Source organism: Candoia aspera, chromosome 5 (genome assembly GCF_035149785.1).
Source record: "Candoia aspera isolate rCanAsp1 chromosome 5, rCanAsp1.hap2, whole genome shotgun sequence".
In the NCBI taxonomy this organism is placed as follows: Eukaryota; Metazoa; Chordata; class Lepidosauria; order Squamata; family Boidae; genus Candoia; species Candoia aspera.
The window spans coordinates 40,566,292-40,586,182 of record NC_086157.1 but is presented as its reverse complement, the minus strand read 5'-3'; the positions used below and the strand labels follow the sequence as shown (position 1 = coordinate 40,586,182).

The 19,891-nt window shown below is 39.4% G+C and overlaps 1 protein-coding gene across 1 annotated transcript in view; it reads left to right on the top strand.

The window, feature by feature from the left end:
* ZBED1 (zinc finger BED-type containing 1) overlaps positions 1-19,683 on the top strand; it is a 124,605-nt gene extending 104,922 nt beyond the window's left edge. The window contains exon 7 of the mRNA XM_063305044.1: positions 19,211-19,683. Coding sequence (XP_063161114.1) covers positions 19,211-19,399 — 189 coding nt within the window. The 3' untranslated portion in view covers positions 19,400-19,683. The remainder of the gene's footprint in view (positions 1-19,210) is intronic.
* Positions 19,684-19,891: the final 208 nt, after the last annotated feature.

Sequence of the window (19,891 nt, the reverse complement as noted above, 5' to 3'; positions counted from 1 at the left end):
TCTCATCATGGTGAAAGATGTATAGCAAATTTGATCAAAGACTTTCGGTCAAAATCCCAGATACATTTTAGTCAATAAAGTGGTTCAACTTTTTTTTTTCCTTTTTGGTGTTACGTAGAAAACATGGCTTGTCTATCTTGCCCAGTGAAATGGTACCTGCGATATACCCCTTTTGAGGTTTTAATTATAACCCAGTTGCACCTTCTGTGGTTCTCCACAAGGCACATTTTGACAAATAAAGGATATATCTTCTTGGAAATGCTGTAAATTAGAGAATGACCATTTTGGCTTGCTGATAGAACTGTGTTAAAATAACAACACAGAGAGAGCTTAATAATATTTTCTAATCACATTGTCTATTTCTCAGGTGTGCTTACTTGTTTTTAAAAAGTAATTACTAATACAACAGAAATGGATTTTGTGGGGAAAATCTCTCTTTAAAGAACCAAACCCTGTTGCTTTCTGTATTTGCATTCAGAGGCATTTTAAAAAAAAGTTTGCCTCACCTGCTAACATTACTTTCCTTTTGAAATATAAAAGATGTGGCATGCCCTATCAAGTGATTGAAAATGTGCTTCAAGTGTTCTTTGTGCCATTCTGCTTTACCCATATGCCAGAATAAACAATTGGTTTCATCAAAGGGGAATGAAACGGTTATTAAAAATTGTGGCTGCCGCTGCTTATGCTATTTTTCATACTTCCTCTTTCTTTATATTTCCAGTGAAGTACCTGTTATCTTGACAGAATAAAACATAGGAGTGCAAGTCAACAACTAAATTAAATCTGCCTTACCTGCCTGCAGGTACTCTGTTCATCTAATGCACTGTTGTGCTCCACATAATAACTGGGCATAAGATAAATGCTCATGTTGCCATGAAAATTGCTTCTATGAGACAAAAAGTAAATACGGTAGTAAATTTTATACCCTCCAATTTAGCTCCCAGAGAACTGTATAGAGTTTCCATCAGGAAAATACAGGACAAGAGAGATAATTTATCATGTAGACATTTAAACTGAAAAGAGTCAGTGCCAAGAAATAAATTTTAGCATTGTGATGAGAAAATGGAAGCTGCAGGAAATCTGTCCCACAAATCAAGGAACCATTTTCTCAGAGAAAACCCTCAGAAAATATAGATTGGATAAGTAATATGCTACTGTCTTGGAGCGATAGCACTTTGATTACAGGCAACAAAGCTATGGGGTTGCTCCACCTTTGTCTTCCCAGGTTCTTCATAAGTCTCCTGTTATGTTAACCAGCTCTACTCACTGTGCCTTGATTTTCTTGATGTCTGAAATTTGCTCACCTTCTACTCCCCTCCACCCCCGTTATTGTTATATATTTTTGAAAGAATATAAAATAGTGATGGAACAAATAAATGCAGGTACAGATCATGAAATACTTTTATATATGTGTGTGCAAGAGATACGTAGGTAGGTAGATTGAACGATCAATCTTCATAAGGTTAAAAAGTACCAAAGAATAAAAATACAAAAGGCAAATTGAAAACTGAAAGATAGCACATAAGTGAAAACATTGTGAAGGGGAATTTTGGTGACATATTCTCACCTTCCCTTCCCTTCCCTTCTTTTTCCCCAGCCACTAACCACTACTTAAAATATTTATGCTAACTTTAATATTATACATTGGAGTTTATTACTTATATCTGTTTAAGTCATTTCATCTGTTGTTTTTAATTCATCTCTTGATTCTTTTCCTGGAAGCCGTTTCCCAAATGTTGGAATCTTCCTTGCTGTGTAATGTGTCATATATAGGGGGAGCCGTTCCTGCTTAAATTAAATTATGAATTTACTATCAGTTTTGCCATAGCTGCACATTCACAAGTTTTGTTCTCCCAATTATGTATTGTCAGCAGAGTTTCACTTTTCCAGTGTTGAGCCAGGTTCCATATCATGAAATACAGGCAGATGAGGCACAAATCTGAAATATCATAAAATTAATATATTCCAATAATCATTAGAACTTTATGATATTACAAGATATTCCATACCCATTTTCTAATCAGATGTCCATGTTGAACATTAGCTAAAAGTGCTTGGTTAACACAGCTGAAGTAATTAAAAAGACAGTAGGTAGTAAATAATATATTAAATCAATATTTATCAAATTAAGATATGAACCGCAGAACCCAAATTTTGGATATGGCATGATTCCATGTATAAGATTGTAGTCTAAGAATGGTTTCCAACTAAAATTAAATTCTATGTCAATTTTGCTTTTTTTTTTTTTTTTTTGCTTTTAGGGACTTTAGATACATATAGTAGCTTTAGGGATTTTTCTTTTAATTCAGCAGCCTGTGATATTTCCAAGTGAGAACATGGAACATTTCTACACAGGTGGTTTTCCTACCCTGGGAATGTTTTTTTTTTAAATCCTCAGGTAGCTGAGCAGCCACATGAGAGCCCCAGTTCTAGTCCCACCTTAATCATAAAACCATCTCTGTTGTATTACTTCCTGTACCTTAGTGAATTGCATTTTTATATCAATCCTTCCATGGTTCCACACAGCCATTTCCATGCATCTTAGACTCTACCTGGTTGGTGGTTTTTGGATGATGAGTCAAAAGATATTTTTCTCCATGATCCTTCCTCCCATTTCCTTATGACTTATGCCCAGCTCCATCTTTCTCTTCCCATTTCCCATATAGTTTCATTGAGGAAGCATGTTCTACACCTCTGCTTTATTTCTACCCCCTCACCCTCACTCCACCTATAGAATTTCACCTCCAGTTCAGCAGGGTGAAAAAAATTTATTCTGCTCTTCCCACAACCTGACCAAGTCAGGACTTAATGTCCTAGTTCTCTCCAGCCTTTTTGCTTACTTGACAAGAGACAAAAAATGGATTGTGAAGGAGGTATAGTATACTGTAGAGCCAGTTTGGTACAGTGATTAAGGTACCTGGGTAGAAGCTGGGAGACCATACGTTCTAGTCCTGCCTTGGGCAAAAGACAGTTTCTCTATCTTAGCCCTGAGAAGGAGACAATGGCAAACTACTTCTGAAAAACCTTGCCAAGACAACTGCAGGCACTTGTCCAGGCAGCCTCTGAGAATTGGACACAATTGAATGGATATTTTTTTTAAAAAAGAGTATCTTGTAGTAAACTATTTGCTTAGTTTTCTTTCTGTGAACCGGAGGAGCTGACTGTGCAAACCCACAGGGCTTCTTCATCCATTTCTCAAGGAATGACCTGTAAAGGGAGAGTAGAGAGTGCTTTGGGTTCTCTTCCTCAGTCCCACCCAATCAGGAGCACAATCTCCACTGCTAGTATACAGTTTATTGGTTTGCATACATAGTGTCTGGCTTTCTCTTTGTTGAGTTCCAAGACAACAGCCCCAGCCCAGGTTTTGTTTGTTTGTTTGTTTGTTTGTTTTGGGGGAGTTGGGGAGAGGGAAGGTAATCCCAACCTCTGCATACCTACTTTTTCTATAAGAAGCAGTGGTGCTGCCTTTAGTTTTGGAGGAAGAGAACAACATGGAGCTTGAAATCTTTTTGTCTACCCTTCAGCAGATTTAACATGAAGAATTCAGAGAACAGCGTATTTCAGAAGACCAACTTAAATCTTGATGTTGTTCTTTGGATGGCAAGATTTATGAGCTGCTGTAGTGCTTTGACTTCAGTAAGGGTGTGGGATAGCTGAGGAGCCACCACATGGAAAACAGGCAAGAGTTCTCTCCAGTGGGAAATTGCCTGGCTCATGGCTCCTTCATTAATGCTGCAAAGCAATTTTTGCAGCATTTCCTCTGTGTTGCAGCTAAGCCAGAAATGAATTGGCTGAATTGCTGAAAAACTATGACTTTATGAGAACGCAGGTGTAATGCCTGTCCTGAATTGGCAGAAATGCTGGTGGAGCAGTGGTATCAAATGCTGGAGAATACAAATGAAAGGCTGCTGTTGTCCTTGAGGATTTCTTCTTGGCATCTGGTTGAACTATATAGGACTTTGATCTGATCCACCACAGTTCTTCTTTGTTGTGCTCTTGAATATTATGTTTTAGGCATGCATCATATTTAGGAATCATTTAACATGATTTTTTACATGTTAAAATACATATGTTTTTATAAAAACATATTAATTTTATCCAAATTTTCAGCCCAGTATAGTTGCCACTTGCCACTTGCAATTTATATTGAAATAGTTGTAGCCACTACTTAGCAGTAGGATATCTCCAAACAGACAAAAGTAGTAACTGTGGAGGATTACTTTGGTGATGGGCTTGAAATTCTGGTATTGTTATTTTTTTTAAAGGCAGGGAACAAAGTGAGAAACAAGGACAATAAAGGGGATCACATGAGGTATTAAATATACTTTATAGACAAATATTAGGGGTCTTTATTTTGATGACATTAGAGGTCTAGAGAAGTTGAGTTGAGCCTGTGTAATTGCATTGGATTGAATTCGTATACAGGTGGTCTGTTTTTTGCTGAGAATCACATATCCAATATATGAAGGATAACTATCAATTTTTATGACTTACTGGACATCAGCTAAATAGATCAGTTTATCATGCCCATCTGTGTTGTTTTACATTTAATAATTTTTGTGATACCCACTGTAAGTTTGTAAGGTTGGTACTCAACACAATTAATAGAATTAAGCCCACTGATTTTTTTAAAAAGATTATTTTTCTATTATATTCATTTATCTGTTTACTTTACAGGCAAAATAAATTCTGATTCAAACTCTGTAATTGTTTCAATTAGAAATAAATTTAGATCATCCATAATTTATTCCAATACATGGAAAATTATTTAATTCATTCATTCTTAATTATTGTGCATGAACTTTGTACATAAAGTACAAAATACATAAAGTACAAAATACATAAAGTACAAAATGCATAAATCTTATATTATGTTGGGCGTACCTGCTGTCTTTTCATTTTTATTTATTATGTTCTGTCATAACTTTGCCTCTTGAGATAAAATTAAGCCCAGAGCATTTATTGTTTCATTTGAGCAAGTTTAAAAATCTGTACCACAGAATATAAATGGATAGGATTTTACAGACCTCAAAGTAAGGAAATGCTAGACCTCTTAATTAGAGATTATTTCCAAAATAAGAAACATTCTTTATATGGATGTTTATATCAATATGTTGATTCTTTGTATGGAATATATACATGAGCTATTAAAATCATAAGGCTGGACAAGGTCATTTAGACCACAGTTCTCAACCTTTTTTTACTCATGGCCCCCTTCTGAGCTACACTTACCTCTGTCACCGCCCTCATAATTCCTGTAAGTTGGAAAAAAGGTACTTTACCATCTCTACCGTTTATTAATCTAAGCTGCTGAAATTAGCAGAGGAGTATGACAAATTGACCATGCACCTGGCAGCTAAGTTTGGGTGGCTCCCTCAGAAACTTACTGTGGTCCCCTAGAAATAAGGCATGGCCCCTTGGGGGTGGGGGTGGGGGGTGAGTATATGACCTATGTTGAGAACTACTGATTTAGACTATTAAGTGTAACTCCTAATCTAAAGAGAGAAAACTTTTATTTCAGTTGCAGTCCAGTAAAATAGATACACATATAACTAAATTGAAATAAATTAATAGCAAATTTAAAAAATAAAATAATTATATTGCTATCCAGTCAAAAAGTCTTAGAAAATGTGTGTGGCAATTAACCTACAATGTTACTTTCCAGATTACACTGCATGACCCACCCTTTGTGTGAATACATCTGGCAAAGGGAAATCCAAGTGTTGGGTTTAATTTTTATAACAGCCTGATATTTCTATTTTGATTAAGCTCAACTAATGCATTAGAACAATGTAAAAATACTCTGAAATTGAAATAAATACTAAATATTTAATTAACTACAAAATCAAAGTTAAAAAAAAATCTGCCTCATTATAAGCCTTCAGGGCTGTGTGTTTCAAAAGTATTGCAGAAATATATAAATCACATCTAAGTTTTTAATATTTGTTTCCCTGTTACTCTTTGTTCTCAAAGTTTCCTTTCTCAAAGCTGTATAAATTGTTTAAAACAACAGGCAATTTATTGCTTGCTTAAAATTACAGAAACATAGGTTTAGCAAGATGGAAATAATTAAAGTAATTTATCACACAGAGTGATGTGAGGTGTTTTGTTTGAATAAAAATTAACTTGATTTTCTTTCTTCTGCATCTGTGTTCCAGAACTAAGGCTTTTGCAAAATTCACTAATGACTATAATCCTCTTAGTGAACACAGATTAAGATATAAAAGGTTAAATATTTTTAATTCGTTCATTAAGGATATTTTGTGATTAATGAAAAGCAAGTAGTTATTTTTAAAATTTATTTCCAGCCATGTTGTTTTCTCTATGACCCCACTAATTCTACCTTAGCTTTCTTAAAAACTTTATTGAGGCTTGTAGTGGGGCCTAAAAAGTATAGTAAAGGTGGATGTTATCTCAGGTGACTTCTGTAGGGTGAAAAAAAGTATCTTATTGACATCTCCTTTCATAACAGTCAAGTAGATCATATTGACGAAAATGAGATGCAGCATCTGTCCACATACAGAGAAATACTTTAGTTGATTTTTAGTATTCCTTTGACTTACTCCTCACACAAATTCATAAGACTTGTCGTATAGATCACTGGACTGCTAGGCCTGCTGCATCTTCATCTTCTTTCATTTCTTCTGGCAATTTCCTTCACGTAAGTGTATCCTACCCTCACACACATTTTGTTCCCATTCAGAAGAAGGACAAGGCCACTTTGTAGCTGGCTCTCAAGTATTTCTCAGCACTTTAATGCACTTCTAATCATGTTTTTATTAAAGCTGAGGCATAGAAGCAATTGTGGGTAGAATTGGGAAAGATTCTGCCAGAAATGCTGGAGATTTGCTGCTAGCAGTGCCAACACTTCTTAGATGCATGATTGCTCTTACTATGATGCTATTTCTTATCTCCCAGTGTATCCTATCACCATATTGTAAATCCGAGCATGTAGCCGTTTTCTATCACTGGCTGCATTGCAAATGAGGCTTAAGTCAATAGAGGATGACATTAGTGACAAAAATTTATGAGTGACACTTTCTCTGTCTGACATGCCTCTTTTTCCATCATTTTCTTTGTGTTCCTGTCATTCTTTCCAAGCAGTTGGCTTGAAAAGGGACAGATATCTCTTAAGATTTGAACTGATCTCTTACAAAATAAAGCCAAAGGATTACATATGAAATTAACTCAAGGGGCACAAATTGAGCTCATCTACATACCTTTGGAATAAATTGTTGTTATGTGTATCAGCAGCAATATAGTTGGTAATTTATTCCACTGCCATCAATACAGTTGGCAACATATTCTACTGCCCACTTCTTCCATTAAAGTCATGACTTCACTATATGCATAATGAGGCATTATAATCACTATGTGCATAATGAGGCATTATAGTCCGCTACAGCAGAACTCCTTTCCTGTGCTTGGCTTAACAGACTAATATGGTTAGTCCTCTTGAATGTTCTACTCTACAACTGTTTGTCTCATCTTTGTTCTTGATATGTTGTGCTTTTTGTGTCATCTATTGTCTTTACACTAATCCTCAGAGTATGAGAAATAAACGAAATGAGCTTGAACACCTAGCAATAGAAGGAAGATATGATTTAATAGGTGTTATGGAGACTTGGTGGGATGACTCATATCATTGCATCTAGCTATTGAACAATACATTTCTTTCAAAATGAATGGAAGCCATAGAAATGCAGAGGAGATGTTGAAAATATCCACTCCTGATCGGATATCCAAATGAATGATTTTGGCAATCCTGTAAAGAACATCTGGACTGAAATATTTGAAGGGATGGATTAAGTACAGGACTATTGTTGCCTAAAACACCCATCCACCCAAGGAGAAGCGGGTAATGGTTCTAAAAGTAAATTTCAGATATTTCAAAGAGACATGAAATAGGGAGCTTCCAATTAACTTGACATCTGTTGGAAGCTAACATGGATCACATGAAAACTACTGTTAAGAATTAAAAGGCTAAAAGAGAAATGCAAAGGGACAGTATATATAAATAAGTATATATGAATGCAGTGGGGGGAGGGGTTTGAGCAGTTTAGATTAACTGGTGTTGGGTCAAAACTATTTGCATCAAACTCTTCATCATCTAATTGTGATTGCAAAAATGCAGAATTTCTTAGTTTTGTGGTAATTCCACTAGACTGATTTCTCATTAAGAGCACAATTTCAGATTGCACCCATTTCAAGCATATGCTGATGGGGAGGGGAAGACTAAGTGCCAGGTATGACAGTGAGCAGCTCAGGAGCATGTGTGCAATGGTGCAATCCAAACCAATGCAATGGTGTTCTTGAAAACAGATGTTCTTAAATCTTCCATCCATTACTGTGAAGGTAATGTGTCAGATCTCACCCTTCTACTTGGGACAGTGAATTGTTTGGGAATGGCATAAGGCGTGTCAGTGACAACAATGTAACAGGGATGTGATTATTTGGCTGTCTTGTTTTGTAGGTCTGAGTCAAATACTTTTTGCTTGATTTCAGCCATGGTTTCCTCTTTCCAAATAAGCAGAAAGACTGCAGTAAGCCAAATCAGCAGCTCTTTGTCTTTTTCAAGAGAAGGTGAATTTGTCAGCCAGGATAAGCTGAGGATTATCCCTTCCAGACCTTATTTCAGGTAGCTAACTTTCTCTTGCTGAAAACATTTTCCTTCAGGAAGTGGATAAAGGCACAAGGGATCTGCTATCCTTAACTGATTCTAATGTGCAGTGAAGCCTTACAGCTGATCTACACAACCAGGTTGTGAGTACAGACCACTGACCACTTATTCAGGGTGGTAATGCACAACTGTATCCTCTACCCACTGCCAGCGCACTAGAAGAGCAACTTCAACCCATCTCTTCCTGCTACATGACAGAAGTAATGTTTTCTGACCTGTGCTGACAAAAGCCGTGCTGGCTGGTTTGCATTTTATTGTACTGTATTCTCCTCCATTCCAATTAGCCATTGTACACTGTGGTAGGAACACATTCCTCTCTTCCAGGAACTGATCATTGCCCTCCATATTTTGTTTTACAAGCTCAGTGATGACACATTGGAAAAGGAATGAAAAGGAGTACGTTTCTTTTCTTTTACACAAGTTGCTGGATGAACAATAAAAGTAGACCTGACATTCTGCTACTTTCCACTTCCAGCTCAAGCAGCAGGAGAAAAAGAGGGACTTTTTGAGGTCTCTGTTGGCTATATCATGGACAACGCTGGGGAAACGGCCTAGGGCCTTTGACCTCTAGACTGTAAAATTGCTAGAGTTTGGCAACCCCCTCCCAATTTCCTTATCCTTTCAACAACGAGGTGTGGTAGAGATTAATAAGGTCCCTCCATGGTGAATGGGGGCTCCTTCCCTGTGTGTGAGAGACGAGGGTGGAGTCCGAGTGTGAATGTGCTGGTGTGTTAGAGCACTCCCCCCCGAGTGAGAGACGGGGGGAGGGATAGTGGATGTGATGCCCCCTGTTGCCTAGTGAGAGAGGCTTGGGGGACATAGTGAGTATCTGGGTGATGGTTGGGCCTATCAGCGCCGAGAGCAAGACCTGGTGCGCTGGAGGGCCCACCATCCCCTTGTGGTTGTGGGAAGTGTGTATGGTTGTATGATTGTATGAGAGGATGGAGGGACCCCTACTTCAAGCCAGGAGTCCTAGAGGTCCAGAACTGGAGGCAGCTGGACTGGTGGAGCCTGGGGGATATAGGGCAGGACATTTTATCGAGGTGGTGATGGGCAGGGGATGTTATGATGGAAGCTGGAGGGTGAGTCGTCATAGAGGAAGATGCCCCAGGTGTTTATTACCTGTGGCATGTTCCGACCCTCCAGGCTTAAACCTAGGCCCTGGACAGCAGACTTATAGGGGCCCTGACCTCCGGCTGCTGCTGCTTAATGCCAGGTCGGTGAACAACAAGGGCCTCCTCATATGTGACTTGATCACAGAGGAGGGGGCAGACCTGGTGTGTATTACCGAAACCTGGCTGGGCCCAGAAGGGGGAGTGGCTTTGTCAGAGATGTGCCCGGTTGGGTTTCAGGTGTGGCACCAGCCGGGGTGCCGGGGCAGGGGAGGAGGGGTGGCAGTTGTCATCAGAGAGTCTCTAGTGGCCTTCAGGGGCACTGCTTCACAAATAGCTGGTTCTGAGACCCTGTTTTTCAAGTTGGGTACCCGAGAGCAGTTGGGAGTGTTGCTGCTGTACCAACCTCCCTGCTGCGTAGCAACCTCTCTGCCTGAGCTGCTGGAGGCAGTCTCAGGGTTAGCGGTGGAGTTCCTCAGGCTTATGGTTCTGGGGGACTTCAATTTGCTGTCCCTGGGGCGGGCCTCGGAGGCAGCTCGGGAGTTCATGGCCACCATGGCGGCCATGAGCCTGACTCAGATTATTCGGGACCCGACTCGAGACAGTGGCTACACACCAGACTTAGTTTTCTTGTCAGAGCAGTGGCAATGTGATCTGAGGGAACAGTTACATCTTTCCCCTTTGTCATGGGCATCTGCAGGATAAAATAGCTCGGATTCGCTCTAAGTTGGACTCCAAGTGTGGGACGGAGTCTGGGGAGATGCCAGGGGAGCATATTTACCCAGTTATCTGGGAACAGTTTGATCTTGTTGGACCTGAGGAAGTGGACAAGATCCTCCAGACTGTAAATGCCACCACCTGTCAATTAGACCCGTGACCCTCCAGGCTGGTGAAGGCAGCTTGGGAGGTGACGTGTGGTTGGGCCCAGTCGATGGTAAATACATCCTTGCAGGAGGGTGTGTTTCCGGCAGCCTTTAAGGAGGCATTGGTACACCCCCTCCTCAAGAAACCATCACTGCACCCTACCGTGCTGGATAATTTTCATCCAGTCTCCCACCTCCCCTTTATGGGGAAGGAGGTTGAGAAGGTGGTGGCACTGCACTCCAGAGGATCCTGGAGGAAGCGGATTATCTAGACCCCTTTCAGTCAGGTTTCAGGCCTGGATATGGGACAGAAACTGCATTGGTTGCACTTATGGATGATCTCTGGCAGGAGCGGGATGGAGGCAGTGCATCCATCGTTACTCTCCTTGACCTCTCAGCAGCTTTCGATACCATCGACCATGGTATCTTTTTGGGTCGGCTCAGGGAGTTGGGGGTGGGTGGCGTAGTTTTACGCTGGTTCACCTCCTTCTTCCAGGGCCAGGCCCAGTCGGTGTTAATAGGGGAGTTGAGATCAGGCTCACAGCCCCTCCTTTGTGGGGTGCCACAGGGGTCGGTACTCTCTCCTCTCCTTTTTAATATCTACATGAAACAACTGGGTAAGATCATCTGTCTCCACAGGATGAGGTATCATCAATATGCTGATGATACTCAGTTATACATTGGGGGAAGTAAGTGATGCCGTGACTACCCTCTCTGAGTGTCTGGGGGCTGTGGGGGCCTGGATGGGGAACTACAGGCTTCAGCTGAACTCTGGTAAGATGGAGTGGCTGTGGGTTAACGGCCCCTCTGCTCCAAGGAACTTGCCATCTTTAGTCTTGGATGGGGTTGCACTGCCCCAGACAGACCTGGCGCATAACGTGGGGGTCCTCTTGGACTCATGACTTCTGCTCAAAGAGCAGGTGGCAGTCGTTGTTAATATGTTTTCTGCTACAGATTAAGGTTACTATGGTAACTAATCATTTTGGCCGGTGAAGAGGTTGAAGTTAATTGTTCTCTTTTCAGATGTTAATTTTTGCACCTGGGGAGAAGTACTTGCCTGGACTTGTTTTAGTTTCAGTTTCCCTTCTGTGTAGGCATGTAGAGAGTTAAGCAGCTGTCACTGAGAGCCTGTAAGAATGCAGAAGCTTTTAAATATGTTTGCTTTCTGTAAATAAAATTATTTTTATAGAAATGCCTGGTGTGTGACTTTTCTGATCTCTCCTGGGCCAAAGGCTTTCTTAGCAATCTGCTAAAAGTCATGGCCAGAAGGGCCATTGCGCAACTTCATGTTGTGCGCCAGTTACGCCCCTTCCTGGAGCGAGAGGCCCTTCGAACAGTCACTCATGCCCTGGTCATCTCACATATAGAGTACTGTAATACGCTCTACATGGGGCTACCTTGAAGAGTATCCGGAAGCTACAGCTGGTCCAAAATGCAGCTGCACGGGCAATTTTGGGTGCTTCAAGATTACCACATATTATCCTGTTGCTGTGTGAGCTGCACTGGGTGCCAGTTTGCTTCCAGGTCCAATTCAAGTTGATTATCACCTTTAAAGCCCTACATGGCATGGGTCCAGGTTACCTAAGGGACCATCTCATCCCTGTTACATCAACCCGTCCCACCTGCTCATGCAGAGAGGGCATGCTGCGTACTCCATCTGCAGGAGAATTCCATCTGGCAGGGTCCAGGAGGCGGGCCTTCTCTGCAGCAGCTCCCGCCCTTTGGAACACCCTTCCCCTGGAAGTGAGGCTAGCCTCCTCTCTTTTGGACTTCAGGAAACGATTGAAGACCTGGCTTTGTCACCATGCCTGGAGTGGGGAGAGGAAGAGCCACTCTTGGGGTTGGTTGGCTCCCTAGTCCTGCCGAGGCTGGTCTTGTTCCTCTCTGGGTGGTATTAGATCTGCCATTACTTGGATCTCATTACATTTTATGTTTATTTATTGATATTGATATTTATAGATTAATGATATTATGATTTTATCAAATTTTAAACTGTTTTATTGTGAACCGCCCAGAGTCCCCCTTATGAGAGAGATGGGCGGTGATAAAAATATGATAAATAAAATAAAAAATAAAAATAGTAAAAGGCATTCACAAGTGGAGGGGGTTCAGAAAAGGTTTATCAGTGGACACAGTGATGAGAGCTGATTGTTAAATTTTCTGGAATTTTGCAAGCCAGTTGAGAGCAGAACTAAGCCATGACTCCTAGCTCACCAATCAGCTGTTCTGTGGCTAGTGATGTGGCACAGTGGCACAGGGATGCTGCCTAGGGAATGGTCAGATAAGAGGGCATCGCCCACAGCTGCCAAATGGATCAATAAAGAGGCTCAGAAGGGACCCTTCCTAGCTTCCCAGGCTGTAAAGGAGGTGGCAGGAGATTTGCACTTTCAGACTTGCAAAATTGTGTTGATACAGCCTTACAATAAAGCAGAATTACTGTAGCTCATCTGGTCATGTTTCCTTTCCTGTCTACTTGGGAAGGCTGATAGAGGAATAGGTTGTAAATCTCCTGATCTGCACCTCTGCTTAGCATGAGTATATGCGTTTTTGAATATGCTTTCCCCATTTTACCCAGATCTGTCTGTACATTTTGAGCTTCAGAATGCATCACAAAATTTGGAAAACAATGGTAATGAGTCCATGACTGTTCTTCAGTTTATGAGGAGTATATGTTTGCACTGCAATGCAAACCCAATTAATTTTATTCCCCTTCCCAGAAGATTGTGTTGCAGACCCTTCCTTCATAGGCCTTTATTTTTAAGAGATAACTGAAATACATTTTTAATATGCAGCACTTTACAGCCTGCTGTGCTGCCTTATTAATATGATTTTTAACTTTCCACCAGGGATGAAAAGGAGGAGGAAACAATTCTGCATTATTTATTAGATCTGCAGCAGATACTAGTCCTCTAGGTTTCAGCCAAAATGTTCGGTGGTTGCATAGCGTGTTAGAGAAAAACATGTTATCTATATAGTTACACTGGATGCTTTTCAACATTTTGTTAATTTATTGGTCTAAGTCTTTAGTTAACACAGCATTTAATTTGGACTCAGTTTGAGCATACCAGTGCTCTTCTCATAGGCCTGGGGTAGCAATAAATGAGAGGCTGCCAGCACTTTTACTGATCCCTGGGGCCAAGCTGCACATATGTAAAAGTGCATCAAACACTATTCCAAAGTGAGTTTTTAGAAAAGCCATATTCTTCAGGAGTGGGGAAGTATCTAGAGTGAAAAAGTGGTATGAAGACATGGGGATATTAATCTTTTTCTCCCGTTCTGATTCCCATTCAAGATTACACATAGTTCCAATGCCATTCAGCCTTTCACTAAAATGTTCTTAAGATATAATAGATCGGATGGAGTGAAACATGGTAGGCACAGGAAAAATGTCCTCAACTGTCCAAGCATACAAATCTAGAAAAACTAATCAGAAATTTACATTTTAGGATCATACTTTTAAAATCGTTTTTATATGTGCCAGACAACTTTGGCACATGCAATTGAACCTTTATTTTATTTGCTTTTCCCCTCCATCAACATTCCCATGCAATGGCAAACTATACATCTTTTAAAACTATTCTTAGTTTGAGTACTAGTATAATGCTAATATAACAGCCAGTGATGTTTAAGAAAGAGAGGCATCAAGGTCTTCTTGGATCTATTTCTTTGATAGAGAATACCAGAGCTAGATGGGCAATAAGTAGACAATGAATGCAAGTAGCTAAGATAGAAAGAGACTGGCATTTAAGTTACATAGTTATAGTCTGTATATTATACAAACTATTTTCAGCCAGTGTATTTTATAAATTTTCCTATATTTACATTTGAGATGAGACAAAACCCAGGAAAAGGAAATTGGAAGCATGGCTGAGTTATCTAGCAAAGCTGTTTAAAATTTTAGAAGTACTTATTATTAGTATTTTGGTTAAATTAATATTGTTCTGTGTGCCAACTAGGAAAACAAATAGGGGTTGCACGTACGCTTGTTCAAGCCGTTCAAGCTTATGCAATAAATGTTGCTGGCAAAACATGAACCTGGTGTGTGTATGTATGTATGTATGTATGTATGTATGTATATAAACATTGCTAATTTATCACTTTATTTTTGTCTACGATACAAGAAAAACAAATCTCCCCAAAGTGAGAAACTGTCAAGATTAATGTAAACATTCCTTCAAAAATTGTTTTCTATCTAAATTCACATTGTGTATCACAATATTTAATCTAAAGCATTTTATTAAATATTAAAATGAATCATGAATCTTTTCATGAATGGATGCAATTAAAATTGTCTACAAAGAAAGATAAGTCACAGAAGAGTATTTCAACTGTCTTCTGAAAAATCATAGGGCAGCATGAACTTCATTTCATGTTTTTTTGCTAATAGAAGACATGATGATTTAGCAAATTTCTTTAGCCATTTCTGGGGGGCTTCCAGGCTGAAGCAGAGAAAAAGAGAATTTTAAAAGAAAGCAAACTGTTTGACAGAAGCTCAGAGAGATAGAAAGGAATATACAGTATATATGGGGAAAGCTATCACATTTTTTTCAAAGTAAGATATGTAATTCACAAAAGGCAAAGAAATCTCAGGTGAAATTTCTTAGGGGACAGCGATGGATTACCCTTTGTCATTTTCTATTGACTTCACAGTCTTCACTTAATGAATGTGACATTTGTAAACACCAATTGATTACTTGATTTAGTAATTGGGTGTTGAGTGTTTGGCTTTAACCATATGTAATATATAACAGAATAGCATACCATGGCAAGATAAGTACCTGATATTTGTTGTTGTTTATTCGTTCAGTCGCTTCCGACTCTTCGTGACTTCATGGACCAGCCCAAGCCAGAGCTTCCTGTCGGTCGTCAACACCCCCAGCTCCCCCAGGGACGAGTCCGTCACCTCTAGAATGTCATCTATCCATCTCGCCCTTGGTCGGCCCCTCTTCCTTTTGCCTTCCACTTTCTCTAGCATCATCTTCTTCTCCAGGGTGTCCTGTCTTCTCATTATGTGGCCAAAGTATTTCAGTTTTGCCTTTAATATCATTCCCTCAAGTGAGCAATCTGGCTTTATTTCCTGGAGTATGGACTGGTTTGATCTGCTTGCAGTCCAAGGCACTCTCAGAATTTTCCTCCAACACCACAGTTCCAAAGCATCTATCTTCCTTCTCTCAGCCTTCCTTATGGTCCAGCTCTCGCAACCATATGTTACTACGGGGAACACCATTGCTTTAACTATGCAGACCTTTGTTGTCAGTGTGATGTCTCTGCTCTTAACTATTTTATTGAGATTTGTCATTGCTCTTCTCCCAAGGATTAAGCGTCTTCTGATTTCCTGACTGCAGTCAGCATCTGCAGTAGTCTTTGCACGTAGAAATACGAAGTCTTTCACTGCCTCTACATTTTCTCCCTCTATTTGCCAGTTATCAATCAAGCTGGTTGCCATAATCTTAGTTTTTTGAGGGTATATACAGTAAATAATATTTGGAGCATATTGTTTTGGCTCACCTAAACCAACCAAATCACTCTGAAGATAGAACATAGTTTTATTAGCATGCATACAGTATATACAGGGCTACCAGCACTTTGCTGAGCAGCCCTGGGAAGAAGCAGAGCTGATAACCTTTGGCCTACTATATTGCAAAGGAAAAAGGCAGATACAGTGTAAATTACAGCATGAGGTTGGAATGTTTTAGATAAACCCATCTGTGTGATCTTGCTATTATTTATCCCTTCCAACTAGTTTGGCATGCTAGTGATACTATCTTTGAGTTATGATCAGTGAATAGAAACAGTTTGGTTTCCTGGGCCACAAGTTCCTGACAGCTTCTTCTCCCTGTTGCCACTCAAGGGTCAATTCACCTTGCTGTGAATCTTTTCTTACAAGGGCACTTTAAGCAGTTCAGATGTTGTTGTTTTTTTTGGGGGGGCACCTTTTACCAGCACATTATACTCGTTCTGTTTTTAACTATCATTTGTGCCAAATACCTTGTCTTTAATCCTGGGGCTTGAAAGAGTTAGTTTTCATTAATTAATTCACTCATGTTATCCATGATAGCAGTTATTCTCTCATCATTCATTGTCCCCTTTCTTCCATTTCCAAGAACTGGAAAAGGGTTGTGTTAAGACACCTAGAACCCAGGTAGGTTCTATGATGGACTAGTTGCCTCTGAAGTAACAGAGACAGCGCAGCGATAGTGAACAGTGGCCAGTGGTGATTTCTGGCCAGCGAAAGTCTGCAGATAAAGGAGACACTGGAAGATTGCCCACCTGTGCCCCAGACAGCTGCTTCTTGTGAGGAGACTGTGAGGTGGAGGTCTTGCAGTCTTCTCATGAGTAAAGCATCTGGGGTCAAGGGAGAAACTGCTTGCTTGCACTTGCAGTGTGCAGCCTTTTAAAGGACACTAAGATTGACCAGCCCTCAGCTATGGGCCAAACTCGGCTCTGGAAACAAATATATAATATTTGCTCCCAGTGCCTTAAAAGTTGTTGAATTTATTTTGTTTTGAACACAGTACAGATGTTGAACTATCTATAGAAATATGGGAAGCACATCCCTTGTTACTGTGGCCTTAGGTGAGGAATAACAGATCTGATCTTGCCAGCTTTGGGGGCTATACCTTCCATCATCCTGAACTATTAATCACATTGGCAAAAGTTGATGGGTTGAATCTTAGGGTTCTCCCTATTTTCTCAGTCTGAAACTGTCTGCCTTATATTCCTCTGAAAGTTTCTGCAGCAGTCTTTGCTTGCTCAGCAAGAAGCAATCCCACTGCCATCCTCAGTGGAACAACCAGGAGCTTTCAGAACATGCAACTTGCAATCAGCAGTTATTCAAGACGTAATCTTTTCATCCTAAACAATTTGAACACACAGCCCCTCAGAATATATAGCTTTCTATATATTTATATAGAATATATATATATAGAATATATAGCTATCTATATATTTTTTTTCCATTTCTGTCCTGTCTTTTAATTCACAGGTTCTAAACATACAATCTATTTTTTTTGTTTTTACAATTATAAAATTATATTTTATAATTGTAATATATAAAATTATAATAATTTTATAATTGCTTTCTGTTTCTGATGGTTCTAGGTGGCAGTAAAATCTGTGGAATATTTCCATTATATTCTCAGTTCAGCAAATAGAAACTCCTGCTGTGGTCTAATTATGCATGACAACCCACATGGCATCAATTACAAATATTGCAATATATACTAAAGGAAAAAGGTTTAAATGCATATTTTTTTAAAAAACTAGAAATTTTTAACAATACTTACATTAAACTGTTAAATGTGAAGCAAATAATATCACATCAGTAGAAATCATTGCTTCTGGTCTGATTTTTCATTTGATACATGCTAGTTTTCTCTTTGAAAGTAAAGCACTTTGCTTATAATTCTTTGGGTAAAATTAAATCCTCCGATTTTACCTTGCTGTTCTGGATTAAATGCCACGACCTTCATTTGCTGGCAGTCTTGTTTTCATGGCTCTGGCTAACTGAACAAAATGCATTACACAGATAACTTACACCTTTATCTGTTTATAGCTGATTACAGAACATGTCATTCTGGTAAAAGGACTAATTACACTAGAGATTGCAGTATCATTGCTTGTTTCAGAAATGCATTAATTCTGTTTCTGAAGAAGAGATGATTTGCAGTTATTTATAACATTGCTACCTAGAGATTGAAAAATCATGGACCAAATCCATATTAGTGAAGAAGCCGGTCTTCTCAGTATATCTTCAGACATGCAGTAACCTCCAGTTATTTTCATTTACATATTTAAGAAAAGGCAGAGGCTGACATTTGCAAAGGATTTAGATTTTGAAAACATCACTGATGCCTTACCTGAAGAATCTGTTGTTCTAAAATGACTGAAATCATGGTCAGTTTTTAAGGTCCTGGTGATATTGCAAGCATGATAATAAATATAAAAGCATAATAAGGCAACTTTAAGGTGCAGAATTATTCATTTATTTTATTTTTTATCCCACCTTTATTATTTTTACAAATAACTCAAGGTGGCGAACATACCTAATACTCCTTCCCTCTCCTGTTTTCCCTGTGAGGTGGGTTGGGCTGAGAGAGAGTGCCTGGCTCAAGGTCACCCAGCCAGCTTTCATGCCTAAGGCAGGACTAGAACTCCCAGTCTCCTGGTTTCTAGCCCATTGCCTTAACCACTAGACCAAACTGGTTCTCAACATCAGAACTGTTCATCCTTGTTTTTTAATGGCCCCTGTAATCTTGTAACTTTTTCAGTCAGACCACTTTAATCATACATTTTAGGTCCTTATTTATCTCCTGTGGTTCCTTCTTTTCTCTTTTAATTCACTTCTTTTCTCCTTCTTCAGAAATAAATGAAGCTGTCAGTATCATTCTTCTGATTTTTTTTCTCTTGACTGCTAGGTAATGGCATAAAAATAAGAACAATTCTTAATTACATTTGCAGAAAACATGAAAGAAGTCCCTATTTTTATCCTAATTTTTCACATTCTTTGTGTTTTCAATCTATGTTGATTCCTCTTTAACTTCTCCAATCCACAGACACCAGAAGAAGGTGCGTCCACATCGACCTATGCAGCAGTTTCACCAGAGCTAGAAGGAGTTGGCGGATGCTACCTTTACAATGAGCAAAGGACAAAATCTGCTGATGTCTCCTATGATGGGGAGCTGCAGAAAAGACTCTGGACAGAAAGCTGCAGACTTGTTGGGATTCCTGATATAGTACCCTGATGTAGAGGTCATGGGGAGAATATGATGGGCTTGCTGTGGGAATTCAACCTGTCTCACTGACCTAAGCTGTGCAGCATCACTCATACTCCAGGAATTCACTGTTCAGTCACAAGAGCAAATACGGACATTGTTTGAGCTGCCGTCTGCCAGCAGTGGTGGCAGTGGTGATGGTGGGCAAAAAAATTCCCAACCAGAATTGTATGTACAGTGGTTTTAAATTTAACCATCCATTTTGGTAATCATGATGTTTCTGTCTGTGATTAAAAACAAACTCTTTAACCTTATGTAGAATTAAGAGTTTTCTTTAATAAAAATGTATTATCATTCAAGGTTAAAACAGTATAATATTGTCTCAGTTCTTCAAAATCCAAGGATTTAATTTGCTTTTCAGCAACTTCAAAAAGCTGGAAGGTCTTCTTTAATCCTTAATTTTGGTATTCTTGCTCCTGTCAAAATATTATAAAACTAATAAGATGTTCTTTTTTTTAACGG